This window comes from Salmo salar, chromosome 24 (assembly GCF_965601325.2).
Source record: "Salmo salar chromosome 24, fSalSal1, whole genome shotgun sequence".
Lineage (NCBI taxonomy): Eukaryota > Metazoa > Chordata > Actinopteri > Salmoniformes > Salmonidae > Salmo > Salmo salar.
Genome location: NC_138314.1, coordinates 19,663,836 through 19,682,132, shown reverse-complemented (window position 1 = coordinate 19,682,132; position 18,297 = coordinate 19,663,836). Strand labels below are relative to the sequence as shown.

The 18,297-nt window shown below is 42.0% G+C and overlaps 2 protein-coding genes and 1 long non-coding RNA gene across 3 annotated transcripts in view; 2 read left to right on the top strand and 1 right to left on the bottom strand.

Moving 5' to 3' along the window:
- The first annotated feature begins 660 nt into the window (after positions 1–660).
- LOC106585288 (B-cell CLL/lymphoma 7 protein family member A) lies at positions 661–9,684 on the top strand. Its single transcript, XM_014171355.3, has 6 exons — positions 661–877; positions 1,736–1,817; positions 2,065–2,161; positions 2,267–2,446; positions 6,205–6,308; positions 8,696–9,684. The coding sequence occupies exons 1-6, from the start codon at positions 786–788 to the stop codon at positions 8,768–8,770; spliced, it is 630 nt and encodes a 209-aa protein (XP_014026830.3). The 5' UTR covers positions 661–785; the 3' UTR covers positions 8,771–9,684.
- Positions 9,685–14,136: 4,452 nt separating this feature from the next.
- Positions 14,137–16,319, bottom strand: LOC106585287 (uncharacterized). The gene is made up of 2 exons (XR_006761884.2): positions 15,572–16,319; positions 14,137–14,714 (listed from the first exon to the last, which is right to left on the bottom strand). It is a non-coding gene; the product is annotated as an uncharacterized LOC106585287 (long non-coding RNA).
- Positions 16,320–16,479: 160 nt separating this feature from the next.
- LOC106585286 (MLX-interacting protein) overlaps positions 16,480–18,297 on the top strand; it is a 45,939-nt gene continuing 44,121 nt past the window's right edge. Inside the window, exon 1 of the mRNA XM_014171353.3 lies at positions 16,480–17,084. Coding sequence (XP_014026828.2) covers positions 16,774–17,084 — 311 coding nt within the window. The 5' untranslated portion in view covers positions 16,480–16,773. The remainder of the gene's footprint in view (positions 17,085–18,297) is intronic.

Below are 18,297 nucleotides of genomic sequence, written 5' to 3'. Positions count from 1 at the left end.
CAAGCCTGCGCACTATACACACTGGTTCCCTCTCCAGCACAAGAGAGAAAAGAGAGCGGTGTTTAGTTAAAACCGTGACTGCTTCTTTTCCCAGTTTAAAATGTCTTAACTTTTGGAGCTGGACATAGTGTGGGGAGCAGAAAAGAGACTGGGGCTCGCAGGTCGACTGGGATCAGCCTCAGGGTTCTGAGGTAAGATCCCAGGCAGAACCATGTGAGGGCCTGGGTCTTGTTGTTGACCGGGGTGGTGGCAAGAGTGAGATGTAAATCATGACGGGGAGGTGGCAAGAGTGCTGTAAAAGACTCATGGGAAGTATCTAGTTCATGAAGCGCACACACATACAGGTTTCCTCATGGGTGAAGTTTGATGTGACCTTTTATTGGTTATGATTGGCTAATAAAGATCAATTGAATACAGCATATGTTATGACATGAAAAAATAACACATTTAATTGCATATGTTTTAAATGTATTAATCCACAATTGCTTACCTCATTGTGCCAAGTAATTTTTTTTATTTTTTATTAATGTATAGCCAATGCATTTACTTTTGTTTTCTGGGAGACTTGCAAGATAAATGCTGTAAAACTTTTGTCTGAAGTAGTGCAACTTCTGTTAAGGCTGTCTGTCTACAAAACACAAAAAAATGGGCGTGCACGCGCTTTGCTTGTTCTGAACACTGTCCTTGGCGCAGGCGCGTTACTTCCTCCTACAGCTCGCTTCAGTGTGTTTGCATTGTGTCTAAACTGCCGGCGAGTTTAAGAAAATATTTTACCTATAGCAGCTATGTCGGGCAGGTCGGTCCGCGCGGAGACACGGAGTAGGGCGAAAGATGACATCAAGCGGGTTATGGCTGCTGTTGATAAAGTACGAAATTGGTAAGAGGGAAAGCGTTATCTAAGACCCGAGAGCAGCATTGCTAGTGGGGGAGGAGAGACCGGGAGAAGAACAAATTTATGAAACGAAAGATATATTGAATGAAATTCGGTCGGATGATATCTCGGCTCATGTGCGCTGCGCTCCCGTGCCCTGGTCAGAGGAGGAGGTCGCTTAAACACGTATCATGTGGGAATATTACATCTATTCATAAAATATTGTGGGTTGAACCTAGAAGCCATTTCGTTGCAGTCACATGAAGCCTTTGCCGTTCTAGCATAGTACATGTACTGCCGGCTTGAGAAGCTTTGTCGGCTACTGGTTTTTCACCGCTCGAATGTTATCAATAATAACATCACAGCCGCCGTTCGACGACAGCGGTCAATAGTTAGAATAGTTTCTATGTTCGCGGGGTTTTAAATTTAGCGCTTGGAGAGGTTTTTGTGTCCTACAAATATAGAGAGCGCGTGTGGTGCTGGTGGGAAGAGGAACTGTGCAAGACCGAATTGCTTTACAATTTTATTTTGGATGGTCCTATAGTTGAATAAAATTGCAATTTTATAGATTCGCACTAATGTAGATGTGTTAGTAGCCTAAATGTAATCACCACTAAATTAATGTAAATAATTTAGTTGAGGCTATTCACCTGTAGGCTCACTCATTGGTAGATTTCTCAAATGACTACAAGTACATTCCTAACTTTCAAATTAACTTTCCACAGAAATGTTGAAGGACATTTTCTACGGGGAACTGACATTTAAAGCGATAGTAAACAAAAATAGTATTGTGGTATTTTGACATTTTGAAATTAATACACAAATGCAAACAAGTGTTCCTCATTCCTTGTGTATCTAATGCAGGGAGAAGAAATGGGTAACAGTCGGTGACACATCCTTGCGAATCTACAAATGGGTGCCAGTTACCGAGCCCAAGTCAAATGATGTAAGTCCATAGGGTGTTTGGGGGCACCAATTTTGTATTCATTTTTTTCTGCTGAGTGTAGAATGAAACTGGGAACAGTTCAATTACTGAAGTAAGGTGGATGATCACCAGCTTCCTTTCTTCATCTCCTTTCAAATGTCTTCTGATATGACCTATACAAAGTGATTATATTGAGATAAAATACATCATGTGATATGTTATACATAATAAATGGCACAACTACAGCATTTTATGTGTGATCTTGCAGAAGAGCAAAAATAAGAAGAAAGGCAAGGATGACAAGTATGGGTCGGAGGTCACAACACCAGAAAACAGCTCCTCTCCTGGAATGATGGACATGCATGGTAAGAGCCAATTCACACCTTATGCCGACAAAGAGCAAAATACTTTAAACTGATGTTCAATAATAGTTGTAAACTCATCTTTCTTTCACTTTCTGTATCTCTTAGATGATAACAGTAACCAGAGCTCCATTGCTGACTGCTCCCCGATGAAGCAGGAGAACAGCAACAGTGCCAGCCCTGCCCCAGAGGCCACGGCAACTTCCCAGAGTGACAGCAACGAGGCTAAGAGTGACCAGAGCCAGTCCCCTGGCAAAGAGCAGCTGAAGAGCACAGACAGCAAGAGTGGTCAGTCAATATGCTACCTAGCACAGAAAGGGAGAGCATTGCCTTAGTTTCAACTAAACTATATGAAACTATACATACAGCATATTGTCCTCATTAAAGCTGTGCTCTTGTCTTACCTTGAGGTATTTTCTAAGAGTAGTGTCAACTTGTCAAATAATATGACTTAACTTGAGAGGCAGAATGCTTTTATACAGCCCACATAATCCCAGAATAGTAAAAAGAAATGGCAGTTGCACAACTGTCAAGGTCAAAAGTGTACATGTTATGGCTTGTAAAAATGGCATTCATAAGGAACCTTTGGTGAACAAAATAATATATAATATATGCCATTTAGCACTCTTTCCCCCCCCCCCCCCAAAGTGACTTAGTCATGCGTGAAAACAAATGTTATTTCATCTTCACCAATGTCAATGGCAGCATTGGGAACAGTTCTATGAATTAACCCATCAGCATACAGAGAATTGCTTGAAACAATTTAGCAAGTTTTTGTTAAAGATTTTCAGGCTAGCGATACATATTGACAAACCATAATCAACAATGAGGGTATGGAAGATATCATGAAATGCTAAACATGCCTCTTAACAGTATTGTAAAAATGGGCATCTACTGAGAGAGATTTATTCACAAGTCTGAGCATGTACTCTGGGCAACAAGAGTTTCTCATATATTTTGAGAAAAGTTTAGCTGTTATGTACTAGACAGGCAAACAGGTTGTTGTTTCCTCTTGTGGGGTTGAACAGAGGATTTCACTAAGGCCTACTGTAGTTTCTGGTGTAATGAGCTGGTAAATAGGTCTGCCATACCAATGCCGTTTAAGAACGGAGCGCAAAACTCCTCAAACTACAGTGTGCCAACTTGTCATTGATGTAGTTTTCACCAAGTAGCAAGCTAAACACCCGTGAGAGTAGTATTTTCCATAATTCAATACCAACCCCTTGTTCTTTTTATTTATTTAACCTTTATTTAACTAGGCAAATCAGTTAAGAACAAATTCTTATTTACAATGACGGCCTACCAAAAGGCAAAAGATCTCCTGTGGGAATGGGGGCTGGGATTGAAATAAATAAATAACATATAAATAAGGACAAAACACACATCACGACAAGAGAGACAACACTACATAAAGAGAGACCTAAGACAACAACATGGCAAGGCAGCAACACATGACAACACAGCATGGTAGCAACACATGGTACAAACATTATTGGGCACAGACAACAACACAAAGGGAAAGAAGGTAGAGACAACAATATATCACGTGAAGCAGCCAGTTCTGTACATACACTTGACTTTGCTTTCTTGCCTTCAAGATGGTTCTGTAATGTAGAGTTTTAAGTCGGTTACATTAAGGTATTTCTGTCATCTCTCAGATTTTGTGATATTATTTTGGAAAAAATACAGGTAAATAAATCTTGCTAGGTCATGCCGCAATCAGACCTTGTCTACCAAGATCTGCGATAATACACCCCAAGCAAGGTCACTCATGCCACGTCTGTGAAGTTGAAACTATTGTGGATAGTAAAGAGAAGAATAACATGCAGCCCTCAACGGCCAAGTTGTGTGCGTGAGTGTTGCAAAATACATTTACACGTGTTATTCAATAATTTCACCCACACCGCTTGTGCGAACGTATCTGCGTAGCCAAACGCTAAAACATAACCTAGTTCCATTTGGATATCAGGAAGATTCAAACCCACGTGGATGCTTGAAAGACAAACGAGGAGAGATTAATTAAAGAAAACTAACTAGGTTTCACTTTTTATCTGTGGATTAATAGTCGGAGTAGAGAAACATGATTTTGTATGACTATGGGTAGAAATTCTACAAAGAATCAGCTAAAAAGAGAACCATAATAATGTCAGGTAAAATAACAACCCAATGTTTATCTCCCAGGACAAACTGGCTAGCAACATCTATCTAGCTAAATGTTCATGAATGTTTTGTGTTCGACCTACCCCAAAATTAATATACAGTGCCTTCAGAAAGTATTCCGACACCTTGACTTTTTCTACATTTTATGTTACAGCATTATTGTAAAATCGATTAAATAAAATCCTCAGCCATTTACACACAATACCCCATAATGACAAAGCGAGAATTAAAAATACTTATATACATAAGTATTCAGACCCTTTGCTATGAGACTCGAAATTGAGCTTAGGTGCATCCTGTTTCCATTGGTCATCTTTGAGATGAGTCCACCTTTTGGTAAATTCAATTGTTTGGACACGATTTGGAAAGGCACACACCTGTCTGTATGAGGTACCACAGTTGACAGTGCATGTCAGAGCAAAAATCAAGCCATGAGGTCCAAGGAATTGTCCGCAGAGCTCATAGACAGGATTGTGTCAAGGCACAGCTCTGGGGAAGGTTACCAAAAAATATATGCAACATTGAAGGTCTCCAAGAACACAGTGGCCCTCATCATTCTTAAATGGAAGAAGTTTGGCACCACCTAGGCTTTTCCTAGTGCTGGCTGCCTGGCCAAACTGAGCAATCGGGGAAGAAGGGCCTTGATCAGGGAGGTGACCAAGAACCCAATGGTCACTGACAGAGCTCGAGAGTTCCTCTGTGGAGATGGAAGAAACTTCCAGAAGGACAACATCTCTGCAGCACTCCATCAATCAGGTCTTTATGGTAGTGTGGCCAGACGGAAGCCACTCCTCATAAGTCACATGACAGCCCGCTTGGTGTTTGCCAAAAGGCACCTGAAGGACTCTGACCATGAGAAAGTCTCTCTGGTCTGATGAAACCAAGATTGAACTATTTGGGCTGAATGCCAAGCATCACATCTGGAGGAAACCTGGCACCATCCCTACGGTGAAGCATGGTGGTGGCAGCATCACGTTGTGGGGATGTTTTTCAGAGGCCGGGGCTGGGAGACTAGTCAGGATCAAGGCAAAGATGAACGGAGCAGAGCGATCCTTGATGAAAACCTGCTCAGGACCTCAGATTGGGGTGAAGGTTCACCTTCCAACAGGACAACAACCCTAAGCACACAGCCAAGACAACGCAGGAGTGGCTTCTGGAGAAGTCTCTGAATGAATGTCCTTGAGTGGCCCAGCCAGAGCCTGGATTTGAACCCGATCAAACATCTCTGGAGAGACCTGAAAATAGCTGTGTAGCAACGCTCCCCTTCTAACCTGACAGAGATTGAGAGGATCTGCAGAGAAGAATGGGAGAAACTCCCCAAATACAGGTGTGCCAAGCTTATAGCGTCTCGATGCTGTAATCGCTGCCAAAGGTGCTTCAACAAAGTACTGAGTAAATGGTCTGAATACTTATATAAATGTGATATTTCCTTTTTTAATTTGTAATTTGCAAAAATGTCTAAAACCCATTTTTTTTCTTTGTCATTATGGAGTATTGTGTGTAGGTTGATGAGGGGGGAAAAAATATTTAATCAATTTTAGAATAAGGCTATAATGTAACAAAATGTAGAAAAAGTCAAGGGGTCTGAATACTTTCCAAAGGCACTGTAGTTGGTTCACAGTTGGTTTTGATATTTTAACCTCCATGTTATGATTGCGTCTGGTGTGGATGGACAAAATCAACATGTGCGCAGTGACATATGTACGCGTGTAGTCGGCATGTAACAGAAAATGTACTTGCCTATTTTAATAATTCACTTTTAATCAGAACTGTTACAGAAGTAGGACTACTGTATAAACACTAGTGCCTTGTCCTTTCTTATTCTATTTCCTTAAATCATCTTGTCTACCATGGTTATGCCTGAAACAGACTTTCTGGTATTGCAGGAAATGTTCACTCCTCAGAATATTCCAACACAAGCACACCCAAGAGGGACGGAAGGTCCACAGGAGGGAATGAACCATCCTCAGACACTCCTCAAGATTCTCAGGTCCTCCCTTCCACAACCATCCAAGACTAGAATGTCTTTGTATACAGTACCAGTCAAAAGTTTGGACACACCTACTCATTCGAGGGTTTTTCTTTATTTTTACTATTTTCTACATTGTAAAATAATAGTGAAGACATCAAACCAATGAAATAACACACATGGAATCATATAGTAACTATAAAAAAGTGTTAAACAAATCAAAATATATTTTATATTTGAGATTCTTCAAAGTAGCCACCCTTTTCCTTGATGACAGTTTTGCACACTCTTGGCATTCTCTCAACCAGCTTCATGAGGACTGCTTTTCAGTCTTGAAGGAGTTCCCACATATGCTGAGCACTTGTTGGCTGCTTTTCCTTCACTCTGCGGTCCAACTCATCTCAAACCATCTCAATTGGGTTGAGGTCGGGTGATTATGGAGGCTAGGTCATCTGATGCAGCACTTCATCACTCTCCTTGGTCAAATTACACAGCCTGGTGTTGTTGGGTCATTGTCCTGTTGATAAACAAATAATAGTCCCACTAAGCGCAAACCAGATGGGATCGCGTATCGCCGCAGAATGCTGTGGTATCCATGCTTGTTAAGTGTGGCTTTTTTTTAAACATTTAAAAAAATATATATATTTCACCTTTATTTAACCAGGTAAGCTAGTTGAGAAGAAGTTCTCATTTACAACTGCGACCTGGCCAAGATAAAGCAAAGCAGTGCGACACAACAACAGAGTTACAAGTGTACAGTCCATAACACAATAGGAAAAAAAAGTCTATATACAGTGTGTGCAAATGGCGTGAGGCTGTAAGGCAATAAATAGGCCATAGTAGCGAAGTAATTACAGTTTAGCAAATGAACACTTGAGTGATCAATAGCAGATGATGTGCAAGTAGAAATACTGGTATGCAAAAGAGCAGGAAAGTAAATATAAACAATATGGGGATGTGGTAGGTAGATTGGGTGGGCTATTTACAGATGAGCTATGTACAGCTGCAGCGATCGGTTAGCTGCTCAGAGAGCTTATGTTTAAAGTTAGTGAGGGAAAAATAAGTCTCCAGCTTCAGAGATTTTTGCAGTTCGTTCCAGTCATTGGCAGCAGAGAACTAGAAGGAAAGGTGGCCAAAGGAGGTGTTGGCTTTCGGGATGACCAGTGAGATATACCTGCTGGTGCGCGTGCTACGGGTGGGTGTTGTTATCGTGACCAGTGAGTTAAGGTGGAGCTTTACCTAGCATAGACTTATAGATGACCTGGAGCCAGTGGGTCTGGCGACGAATATGTAGCGAGGGCCAGCCGACTAGAGCATACAGGTCGCAGTGGTGGGTGGTATAAGGGGCTTTGGTGACAAAACGGATGGCACTGTGATAGACTGCATCCAGTTTGCTGAGTAGAGTATTGGAAGCTATTTTGTAAATGAAGTGTGCCTTGAATTCTAAATAAATCAGTGTCACCAGCAAAGCACCATCACGCCACCACCTCCATGCTTCACGGTGGGAACCACACATGCGGAGATCATACGTTCACCTGCTCTGCGTCTCACAAAGACAGGACAGTTGGAAACAAAAATCAAAAATTTGGACTCATCAGACCAAAGGACAGATTTCCACCGGTCTAATGTCCATTGCTCATGTTTCTTGGCCCTACCAAGTCTCTTCTTCTTATTGGTGTCCTTTAGTAGTGGTTTCTTTGCAGCAATTCGACCATGAAGGCCTGATTCATGCAGTCTCCTCTGAACAGTTGATGTTGAGATGTGTCTGTTAATTGAACTCGGTGAAGAATTTATTTGGGCTGCAATTTCAGAGGCTGGTAACTCTAACAAAGTTCTCCTCTGCAGCAGAGGTAACTCTGTGTCTTCCTTTCCTGTGGCGGTCCTCATGAGAGCCAGTTTCATCATAGCGCTTGATGGTTTTTGCGACTGCACTTGAACAAACTTTCAAAGTTCTTTACATTTTCCAGATTGACTTACCTTCATGTCTTAAAGTAATGATGGACTGTTGTTTCTCTTTGCTTATTTGAGCTGTTGCCATAATATGGACTTGGTCTTTTGCCAAATAAGGCTATCTTCTGTGTACCACCCCTACCTTGTCACAACACAATTGATTGGCTCAAACGCATTAAGGAAAGAAATTCCACAAAGGCACACATATTAATTGAAATATATTTTGATTTGTTTAACACATTTTTGTGGACTAAATAATTCCATGTTATTTCATAGTTTTGATGTCTTCACTATTATTCTACAATGTAGAAAATAGTAAAAAAAAAAAAAAAAAACTTGACTGGTACTGTATGTTTGTCAATTATACATTTTACTGATGCAGTATAATGAAACTCGTTTGACAGCAAGTATTTTTATATGAAAAGCTTTTTCTGAAATAATTTGTTTTATTTTTGCAGGAATCTGAAGATGGCACTCCTCCCAATAAGAAGGGCAAGTTGGAAACTCCCTCAGCTGATTTTGAGGAAATCTAACTTATCTTCTCCCATCACCAATTCCTCGACCTGTTTCTATTTCCTAATCACTTCAGGTGTCCTAACCTCTCCTGTGTCTTCAGCTCTTTCTTCTTCTGCATTGGTCCCAGAGGAGTCCAGCACCCCCCCCCCCCCCCCCCTCTCATTTTGCCACTAACACCTGCTATTGTTTTGGTTCTCCGCCAAAGTGTATGTACATACAGTATTTTGATTTAGTCACTTTTGTTGTTTTGCTCAGGAGGGTCAACACACTGTTTGAATCCTTGTATGATCTATTGGTTCTGCTGCTGTTGTAACCTTTTATTACTTTGACAGTTAGACATTAGTTAATTTAACTATAAAACAACACCTACATTTTTGTATTAATTAGTGGCACTCGGTTGCATATTGGTTTCCCTTTCTCCTCGTGTGAAAGCTGTAGCTTGTAGCATAGGCCTACTTCCAGGTTTGTGTGCCTTGAATTGCCAGAATAATGTGTGTAGATTTGTTTCTATAGTGTGTATACTTCACTCTGGTATATCAAGTGCCCATTGCCCAGTTTTTGTTAACCGTTTCAAAGCATTTTTCAGTGCAAATGTAGGCTGCTTGGTTATAGCTCTTTGAATACCTCACTGAAGTCCAGCAGTGCTGGCAACACTATGTATAGATTAAACAATAAGTATAACCTCTACTTGCGAAGTGTAAGTGGCCTAAATAGTTGTTTCCTCGTCAGCCTTTGCCCAACTAAAAATGCCTTATTCAATTAGTCCTACAGAAAGTCAAATGTTGAATGTCTTCTTTTGGGACCCTTATTTGTATTATTTTATTAGTGTTGAATACATTTGAGTGGGGTTTAACTAGCATAATTTATTCCACAAATATTAATTGATTTCGTCATGTAAGGTTTTAAAATAAAACAATTCTACAAAAAACAACTTGTTATGCAGCTGCCACCGATATAAAGCTACAATGCAGATAGCTCTAGTTTAGATCCCTATAATATGGATATCTTCCAGAATTGAGTCAGAGAGGAAGAGGCGAAGCATGGTTTTGCTCCAGAATTTGCTTACGTAAGGCTTATTTGATCAAATAAAAGTTTTGTAATGGTTAGGTTATGAATGCACTGATAAGTGGATGTACATGGCATTTTGGCAACTTTAGGGGAAAAAAAGACTTTATAAGGAAGTTGTGCCTGTCATAGAGATGGAGGACATTGCCATTGAGGGCTTCCACCTGAATGTGGCAGGGCTTGCAAACTGTCACGGATTACAAAGGGAAACCCAGCCTTGAGCTGCTCAGTAACGTGAGCCTACCAGATGAGCTAAATGCATTCTATGCTTGCTTCGAGGCAAGCAACACTGAACCATGCATGATGGCGCCAACAGACATGGCAGATCTGCTTCGAGCTCCTAAGCAACTTTGCAATATTTTGTTTTTACAAACATTTTGCTACACCGGCAATAACATCTGTTAAATATGTGTATGTGATCAATACATTTGATTTGAGAGCACTAGCTGTTCCGGGTGACTGTGTGATCTCGCTCTCTTTAGCCGATGTAAGACCTTTAAACAGGTTAACATTAACAAGGCCAGATGGATTACCAGGACGCGTACTCAGTGCATGCACTGATCAGCTGGCAAGTGTCTTCACTAGCATTTTCAACCGCTCCCTGACCCTGTCTGTAATACCTACACGTTTTAAGGAGACCACCATAGTCCCTTTGCCCAAGAACGCCAAGGTGTAACCTGTCTAAATGACTATCGCCCCATTGCACTCATCTGTAGCCATGAAATGCTTTGAAAGACTGTTGTGAGCCATGACCAATCATCTCAGACACCCTGGACCCACTCCAGTTTGCATACCGCCCCAACCGAGCCACAATCTCTATTGCACTCCACACTGCTCTCTCCCACCTGGAAAAAAGGAACATGTGAGAATGTTAATTGATGACACCTCAGTTTAACACCATACTGCCCTCCAAGCTCATCACTTAGCTCGACCCTGGGACTGAACACCTCCCTCTGCAACTGGATCCTGGACTTCCTGTCGGGCCGCCCCCAGGTGGTGAGGGTAGGCAACAACACATCAACCACAATGGCCCTCAACACGGGGGCCCCTCAGGGGTGTGTGCTTAGGCCCCTCCTGTGCTCCCTGTTCACCCATGATTGCGTAGCCGCACCTAACTTCAACACCATCGTTTAGTTTGCTGACGACAAGACGGTGGTAAGGCTGATCGGCGACGACGATGAGACAGCCTATAAGGACAAGGTCCGTGACCTGCCAGGACAACAACCTTTCCCTCAACGTCTGCAAGACAAAGGTGCTTATCGTAGACTACAGGAAACGGAGGGCAACACGCCCCCATTCACATCGACAAGGCTATAGTGGAGCGGGTCGAGATCAAGTTCCTCTGTGTCCACATCACTAAGGAATTTAACATGGTCCACACACACCAACAGTCACACCCCCCCCCCCCCCCCCCCCCAAATTACCCTTTACCCCTGCACATCGACTCGGTACTGGTACCCTGTGTATATAGCAAAGTTATTGTTACTCATTGTGTATTTATTCCTTGTGTTATCTTTATTTTTTTTGCATTGTTGTGAAGGGCCCTTAAGTAAGCAGTTCACTGTTAGTCTACCCTGTTTGCGAAGCATGTGACATTTTGATTTAAGTAGTCAACTGGGTGGGAATTCCTGAGTTGGGAGTAATCAGCCAATTAAGAAGAAAATGTACTACTTTAAAATGGAGAACCTCAATGGTGCTGTCTCAGACGCTGTAATGGCACAGCTACAAAGATAAGTCTTAGCTCTATAGCCTGTTGTTCACACTTATTTGCCCTCTCATTGGCTAGAATGGTCCCACCTGATCTTGCCTCCCACCTGCCTTCCATCTTTGAGGACATCAGTGGTGATTTTAGCATGTAAATCCTAGTGGGGCAAAAAAAAAAAAAAGTGGGATGCATGCCAGCGAAGTCACCACACAACACTAAACAATACATTAATTTCACTATAACGGTGACAAACAGTGCCCACAAACTGTTAGGGCCTACATCAAGTTGTCCCAACACATTACCACTGCTACACTTGGCTATAATCGGAGCCTTGTCTGGCAGCAAAACGGCTCATTCAGCCTCATTTACTGCCTTTAAAAAGATATGGCTGACTTGCTTAAACAAATGTGGTTTCTACTGACAATTGAGATGTACAAACTATGGCATAATGGGACGAAAAGCAGATGAGGCAATCCGTAATTTCGATTAAGACATTAATGAGCGAGCTAGGACGGATATAGTCAATGTAACTATTTGTTCAGCACTTTTGAAATGTACAGCAACAGAATTCAGAACATGGGCGGTTCTTAGTGTTCTCCCTGTACACCAAGTCAGAACCATAGGATAAATAAAGGGGGCATATAAGCAGACAATGAAAGCTCTTACAATATTCAATGATTACATTTCTCAAAAACAGGTTATAGGCTACATGTGCACAAAATCAAAATAGGTGAAATTAAGAGGTGGAAATAGGCCAAATTATTAGGGTGAGGCACATGGGCTACTAACAGCTACTACACAACACTTAAAAAAAAAAAATTACCCCTTTTTCTCCCCAATTGGTAGTTAGTCTTGTCTCATCGCTGCAACTCCTGTACGGACTCGGGAGAGGCCAAGGTCGAGAGCCATGTGTCCTCCGAAACACGACCCAAACAAGTCGCACTGCTTCTTGACACAATGCCCACTTAACCCGGAAGCCAGCCGCACCAATGTGTCGGAGGAAACACCGTGCACCTGGCGACCATGTCAGCGTGCCTACGCCTGGCCCGCCACAGGAGTGCCTAGAGCGCAATGGGACAAGGACAACCTTGCCAGCCAAACCCTCCCCTATGCCGGGCGACACTGGGCCGTTTGTGCGCCGCCCCATGGGTCTCCGGGTCGCGGACAGCTGCGACAGAGCCTAGACTCGAACCAGGATCTCTAGAAAGAGGCCCGAGTTCCGGATTTACAATTCTGAGTTGGATGAAAGTTCAAAACGTATTTTCCCAGTCTTAGTTAATTTTTCCAGAGTTCCCAGTTGTCTTAAACTCACTAAAGTCAGATTTGGCAGTTCCAAGTTAAGTTTTGTGCGTGGCCCAATTCATGCTTCATTGTCAGCATGGCCAATGTTGAATGTTTTATTTTAAACTAGGAAGAGAGGCCCATAGTCTTAGACTTGGGACCACACAGCCACTCCACTGAATAGCAGGCTAATGATTGCTTTGCAATGGCTGCAGTTAGCCACTGATTCCTTCCAAACCCCTCATTGTTGAATTTGCGATATCCAACTTGTTGTGTAATGTTTATGTCCAATGGCCGATGAGCACCTATACGTTTTATCTATAATTTCTCTTCATTATTTATCTTCGTATGACAAGGATTAAAAAGGATTTGCCAGTAGATTGTCGACTTGATTCATGGTGATGACTGCTAGCTAAGATTTTGAAAGTCCAGTCAAAGCTACTGTAGATATAACGTGATTTGATGTAATTCTGTGGCCAATGACCTTAAGCATTCTTGGATGGGTACTTCTAATAACTCTATGGCAGCACCCAAGGGGCTTGCATTTTCGAGCTCTGCCCTTAGACTTGGTGGCGCGGTAGTGTCCCCATGAGTGACAGAACACTGGGCCAATCACGGCGCAACGCTCCGTATTTTCTGCTGGCTTGTCCCACCACCACAGAAGCACTGAGCTAGGCTGAAATACCTGCATTTTGGAGCTGCCTTACCTGGAAAAAAAACTAAAGAGACCATGTTTATATGCAGTTTTATTAACTCGATGTGTGTGTGTGTGTGTATATATACATACATACACATATATATATATATTTGTTTTTACATTGTTTGCAAACTGTGTGACACATATTAATGCCAAAATAACATGCAAAACGGGCAACCACCCTGCCATTAACCCATTTAAATTTGCAACTTCAATGGGGTAGGAAACGGGAGAGACAAAATGCATGTTATGCGCCTGAAGACCCTGAGCTGTCAACGGACAGTGAACTTGAAATGGATCCTGACGAAAGTGAGAGAAAGAACCTGGGTCGTCAGGTGGTGTGAAGGCTTCCGAGCCTCACTCCAATGATCAGAAAGACTCTGGCCCAATAGGAGTATGATTCTTGGAGAAAGTGGATCCATACCTTTGGTCGATCTGTTTGTGGTTTTCAGTCTTTATGGGGACGAAAGTGGTGTCCTGCTTACAGAGGTAAAATTAGTTTTATATTGGGTATTCGGTTTCCTCGTCAATAGCTATTGAACCAAGCATAACATGACTATGAAGATGGTATATTCTGAATCGCGTGGATGTCAAAGTCCAAGGTCAGTTAGCTACTTGACAATATTTCTACCTAAGTAATTACACAAAAACAAATACACCCCCTCCAACACCCCTGTAGTAACAACACTTCACAATTTTACACACATGTACCAGCATACAATCCATTCTCCAACTAAATATTCACAATGTTTGCGAGTTATATTACACAGTACTAGTATTAGTCCATCCATAGAAATTTGAAATGAAACAATTAAACTTTAGGTGCAAACCTGTCTATGACTTCACTCTTTCCCAAGCGTGTTAGTATGAATATCCTTGTCAATTGTCATGAGGCATTCTATCTTGGTCTCCTAAGCCAGGTATGTAGATGTCTTAATGCACTGAAAGATCTCTCACAGCTGCTAACTGGGATGGTCAGCACAGTCTGTATGATTGCCTTCAGTGATGGGAAAATATCAGTGTCTAACAATTTATACATGCAGGACATGTCAGAAGTGGCATCTTTATGTTTAGCAAGGACTATTTCCTCTGGCTTGAGATGAATATGCCATGTTTGTCTTGTGTGGGCCTGCTCTCTCTCGATGTTCTCGCTCTGTCTTGTCTTCTCCCCTCTCTTCCTTGCTGTCTGATGTTCTGCTGTCTTGGATTTCCTCTATTATTACAGAGAAGGCATAGTATCAGTGCCGTAGCAATATGGAGTATCCTGAACAGACAAACACACAGAAGCAATATATACACACAACATGAACAACAGGCAAATACTGTTTACATGATTTTTTTCACTCAATCTTAAACCTGATTAACATTCAACTGTCTTACCCTTCACTCACCACAATACCGGTGTTCTCTCTGTCGCTTTAGCAACACAATCTAAATGCATGCAACCAACCATGTGGCAAAACAAATGAGGTTGGCTTAGATTGTTTACAAGTAAGCTATATTTAGTTTCCAATTTTTATTGAAAACAAATACATTTGCACAATGACCACTTGTTGTTTCAAATAAATCGTTACAGTTGTTGGTTAGCTAGCTAGTGAATTTTAGCCATATTTGCATTGACATGAAATCAGTCAAAACACCTCAAAACAAGACATGCTATCAATAACTTGATGAAATAAGCCATTTATTATTCCCACACATGGCAGTGTCATTCTTGCTAGCAATCTGGCCATCCAGAATCACAACAGGCTGATTTATGCCCCATGGAAGATCGCACATCATTTTTGTGACGTTGTCAGCCAACCCATCTATGTAGCTAGATGCTAAATAATTGTATTGTAAACACACACACACACACAATCTATTCACTTCCTCCTGCAAATACAACAGCCGTCTCAATGTTAGCTCGACTGGGTAGTCCCTCATGTAAGTTAACGTTCTGTCAGTGCAGCTTTTGAGTCAACATGTTGACTGTAAATTACTCGAATCTGGATTACTGTGAAGTCAATAACATCATTATGAGCTAACAAAATGTGCTATAGTAATAACAAGCAAACAAACAAAGTTTACCTCTGGTTCTCCTCATCTTTGCGCTCTCTTATTTTACAATATCCCAGCAGGGCAAAAGACTCGGGACAGAGACAAAATCATTCGGGGCTAAAGCCCGGGCCTGGTGAAGTCAATGCTTGATGCAATGCAGACCCGGTGGAAAGCGTGAGACTGAGGAGACTCGGTCTGTCCTTTTGGAGTTTTGATGCAGAGTGTAGCCGGATAAAGTCATGCTAGGGTGTAAATTATCCTGTGAGAGCTTTTGCTCCAAATCCACTAAGGTGTTTCAGGTGCCAAGTTTATGGTCATGTTGCAGCAGTATGTAGAAGGGAGATACAAGTGTGCAGGAGGGCATGGGACAAGTGTAGTTTAAAGGGAAAACGTGTGTGTGTTTCAATTGTGGGGGTGGTCATGTTGTTGGGGGATCATAAATGTCCTGTGATAGTGAGAGATTTGAGCCCTGTGAGTAGTAGGCCTTGTTGATTGGAGCCCTGTGGGTAGTAGTTGGCTTGTTGCTGTTTACTGTTATGGTCATTAATTGTACCACAATGAGGGGAACGAAATCCCAGAAGATTGAATTGGCAGCAGAACTCTTGGGTATGAGATTTTTGTGCTGAAGAACTACAGGGGGTTTTGAGAGAAGGGGGTACAGCCTCCCAGGCCTGGTGTGGGATCTGTTTGGCCAAAGTAGTGGTAATGTGTGTTGGGGATAGTGGTATGTATAGGGTTATGGCGCTTCAATTTCCTTTACCCCTTTTTTGTAAACAATTGTGCAATGCAGTTTCCAAACTGGGAAACGCAGCAATATGGAACAAAGCGTCTACCATACGAAGACGACTACTCTCTACGTCGAAGTTATTTTGAGCCTGCAGCTCGAGTGGAGGGTGTTTCTATGATACTCCAGCCAATCACGTTGGCAGACATGACGGCGCAACAGTTAGTCCCTTTAGCTTCACTGGAAATACTTCGATACCAACAACACTTTTGTTAGCTGTAAGCAAACTATATATAGCTAGCAAAATAGGATACTGAAAAGACTGGCAGTGGTTGCCAACAATGCAACGTTTCTCAAAGGGTGGAGCAAAACTGGAAAATTTATTCGAAAGAGCAAAGTGACATGTATAAATAACTTCATTTTAACTCGCAACTACTAGCTATGAGAACAGCTAACGTTAGCAAAGAATTCCAGAAGAACTAACGTTAGCTAGCTAAATAACTAAGACATGGCTACTACCAGGGAAATACAATACCGAAGCCCCACAGTGAGTATCAAGCAGGAACAGGACGATGACTCGGACACGGAGTCTCACATTGGTTTCAAGAAGTCGGATGGACGCGAGTCACAGATAATCCACAGTGGTCACTTCATGGTGTCCTCGCCGCACATTGAACACCCACCAAGAAAAGGTTACGATTTCGACACAGTCAACAAACAAACCTGTCGGACGTATCACTTCGGGAAGAAGTGTACATCACATCTCTCCATTGACGCGTCGTTGACAAAACTTTTCGAATGCATGACTCTTGCATACAGGTTTGTGTATTGGTTGGTTCTCGTCGTTAATCAATTAAGTGTAACGTTTGCTAACTGAATAGTTACCTAGCTTCCAAGCATTTCTTTACTCCGGTGGCATTAATTGAATGGGCTACATTTTGGACTGTGACTTGGGTTAAAAAATATGCATTGTCCATACCCAGCTACCGAATGGTGGAGTTTGTTTTGCATGGCCCGGTGCTCCGGTTGAGTGGAGATGTGTTTAAAGACCAATGGACTAGTCTCAAAAGAAACTCCGCTCACGCGGTGCACCTGGACATGCAAAACGAACTCGACCAATGACAACTAAGTGGTTTTATTTTCTAAGCGAATCACAAGTTGGACGAGCCTTTCCTTTTCCAGTGTCTCTCGAGTATTTGATCCCACGCCCAAAGCATTGAGTGTATCTGAAGTCACGGGTCTAACTTTCTTAAAAACACAGGCTACAGTATAGTGGCATACAACAACAACCATAGTCTAATTAATGCTTTAAATGTAATAATTCGATGCAGCTCCTTCGCATGTAGTGTCTGTCAATGTCAGATGAGAAGCTATTAGGCTTGCCAGGCAATTTACTGAATTTAGTTCAGTTATCTATCCTGGGCGTGGCATTTGGCCGGAACGATGTGGCTGGATAGCCAGGCAAATATTCGGAATTTGCTAAATAATATGTGTTGTGCAGTGGTCCCAAGATCAACTGTGTCCTGTCCTACTTGCAGGTCTGGTCTGGATAACTTTGCATAGTTTGCGTAACAGTTTGACAGTTACACCGCATTAGGCACTACTTATCTGCATAACTTTCCGTTATTTTTTTAAACTGTTGAAAAATGAAGTCATATATTTAAACACATTCTAATAATCTGAAGTAGGGCTAGTGGAAGAAAAATCTTTACACCGAAGGTAACTCGGCCGAAAATGTATTCTCCAGCAGGTGGCGTTTTGAGTTTTTTTTGTATGGAGGTCAATGAGTGTCGAATTTGGTCAACCAAAAATGTTGACCAATCTTTATATGGTCCGTGAGGTTTATTTAATCAAATAAGTTTCGTAATGCTTAGGCTGTTAGGAGTGTTCTGGTATAAATAAGACACGTGTCATCCCGGCAACTTTGAGAAAAAACACTATCAGAATTGTGCCTGAGGGTGCAATCCGGAATCCTTTTGACGTCGCTACCCCTAAATCCTAACCATAACCGGCACCTTAACCAATTTAAATG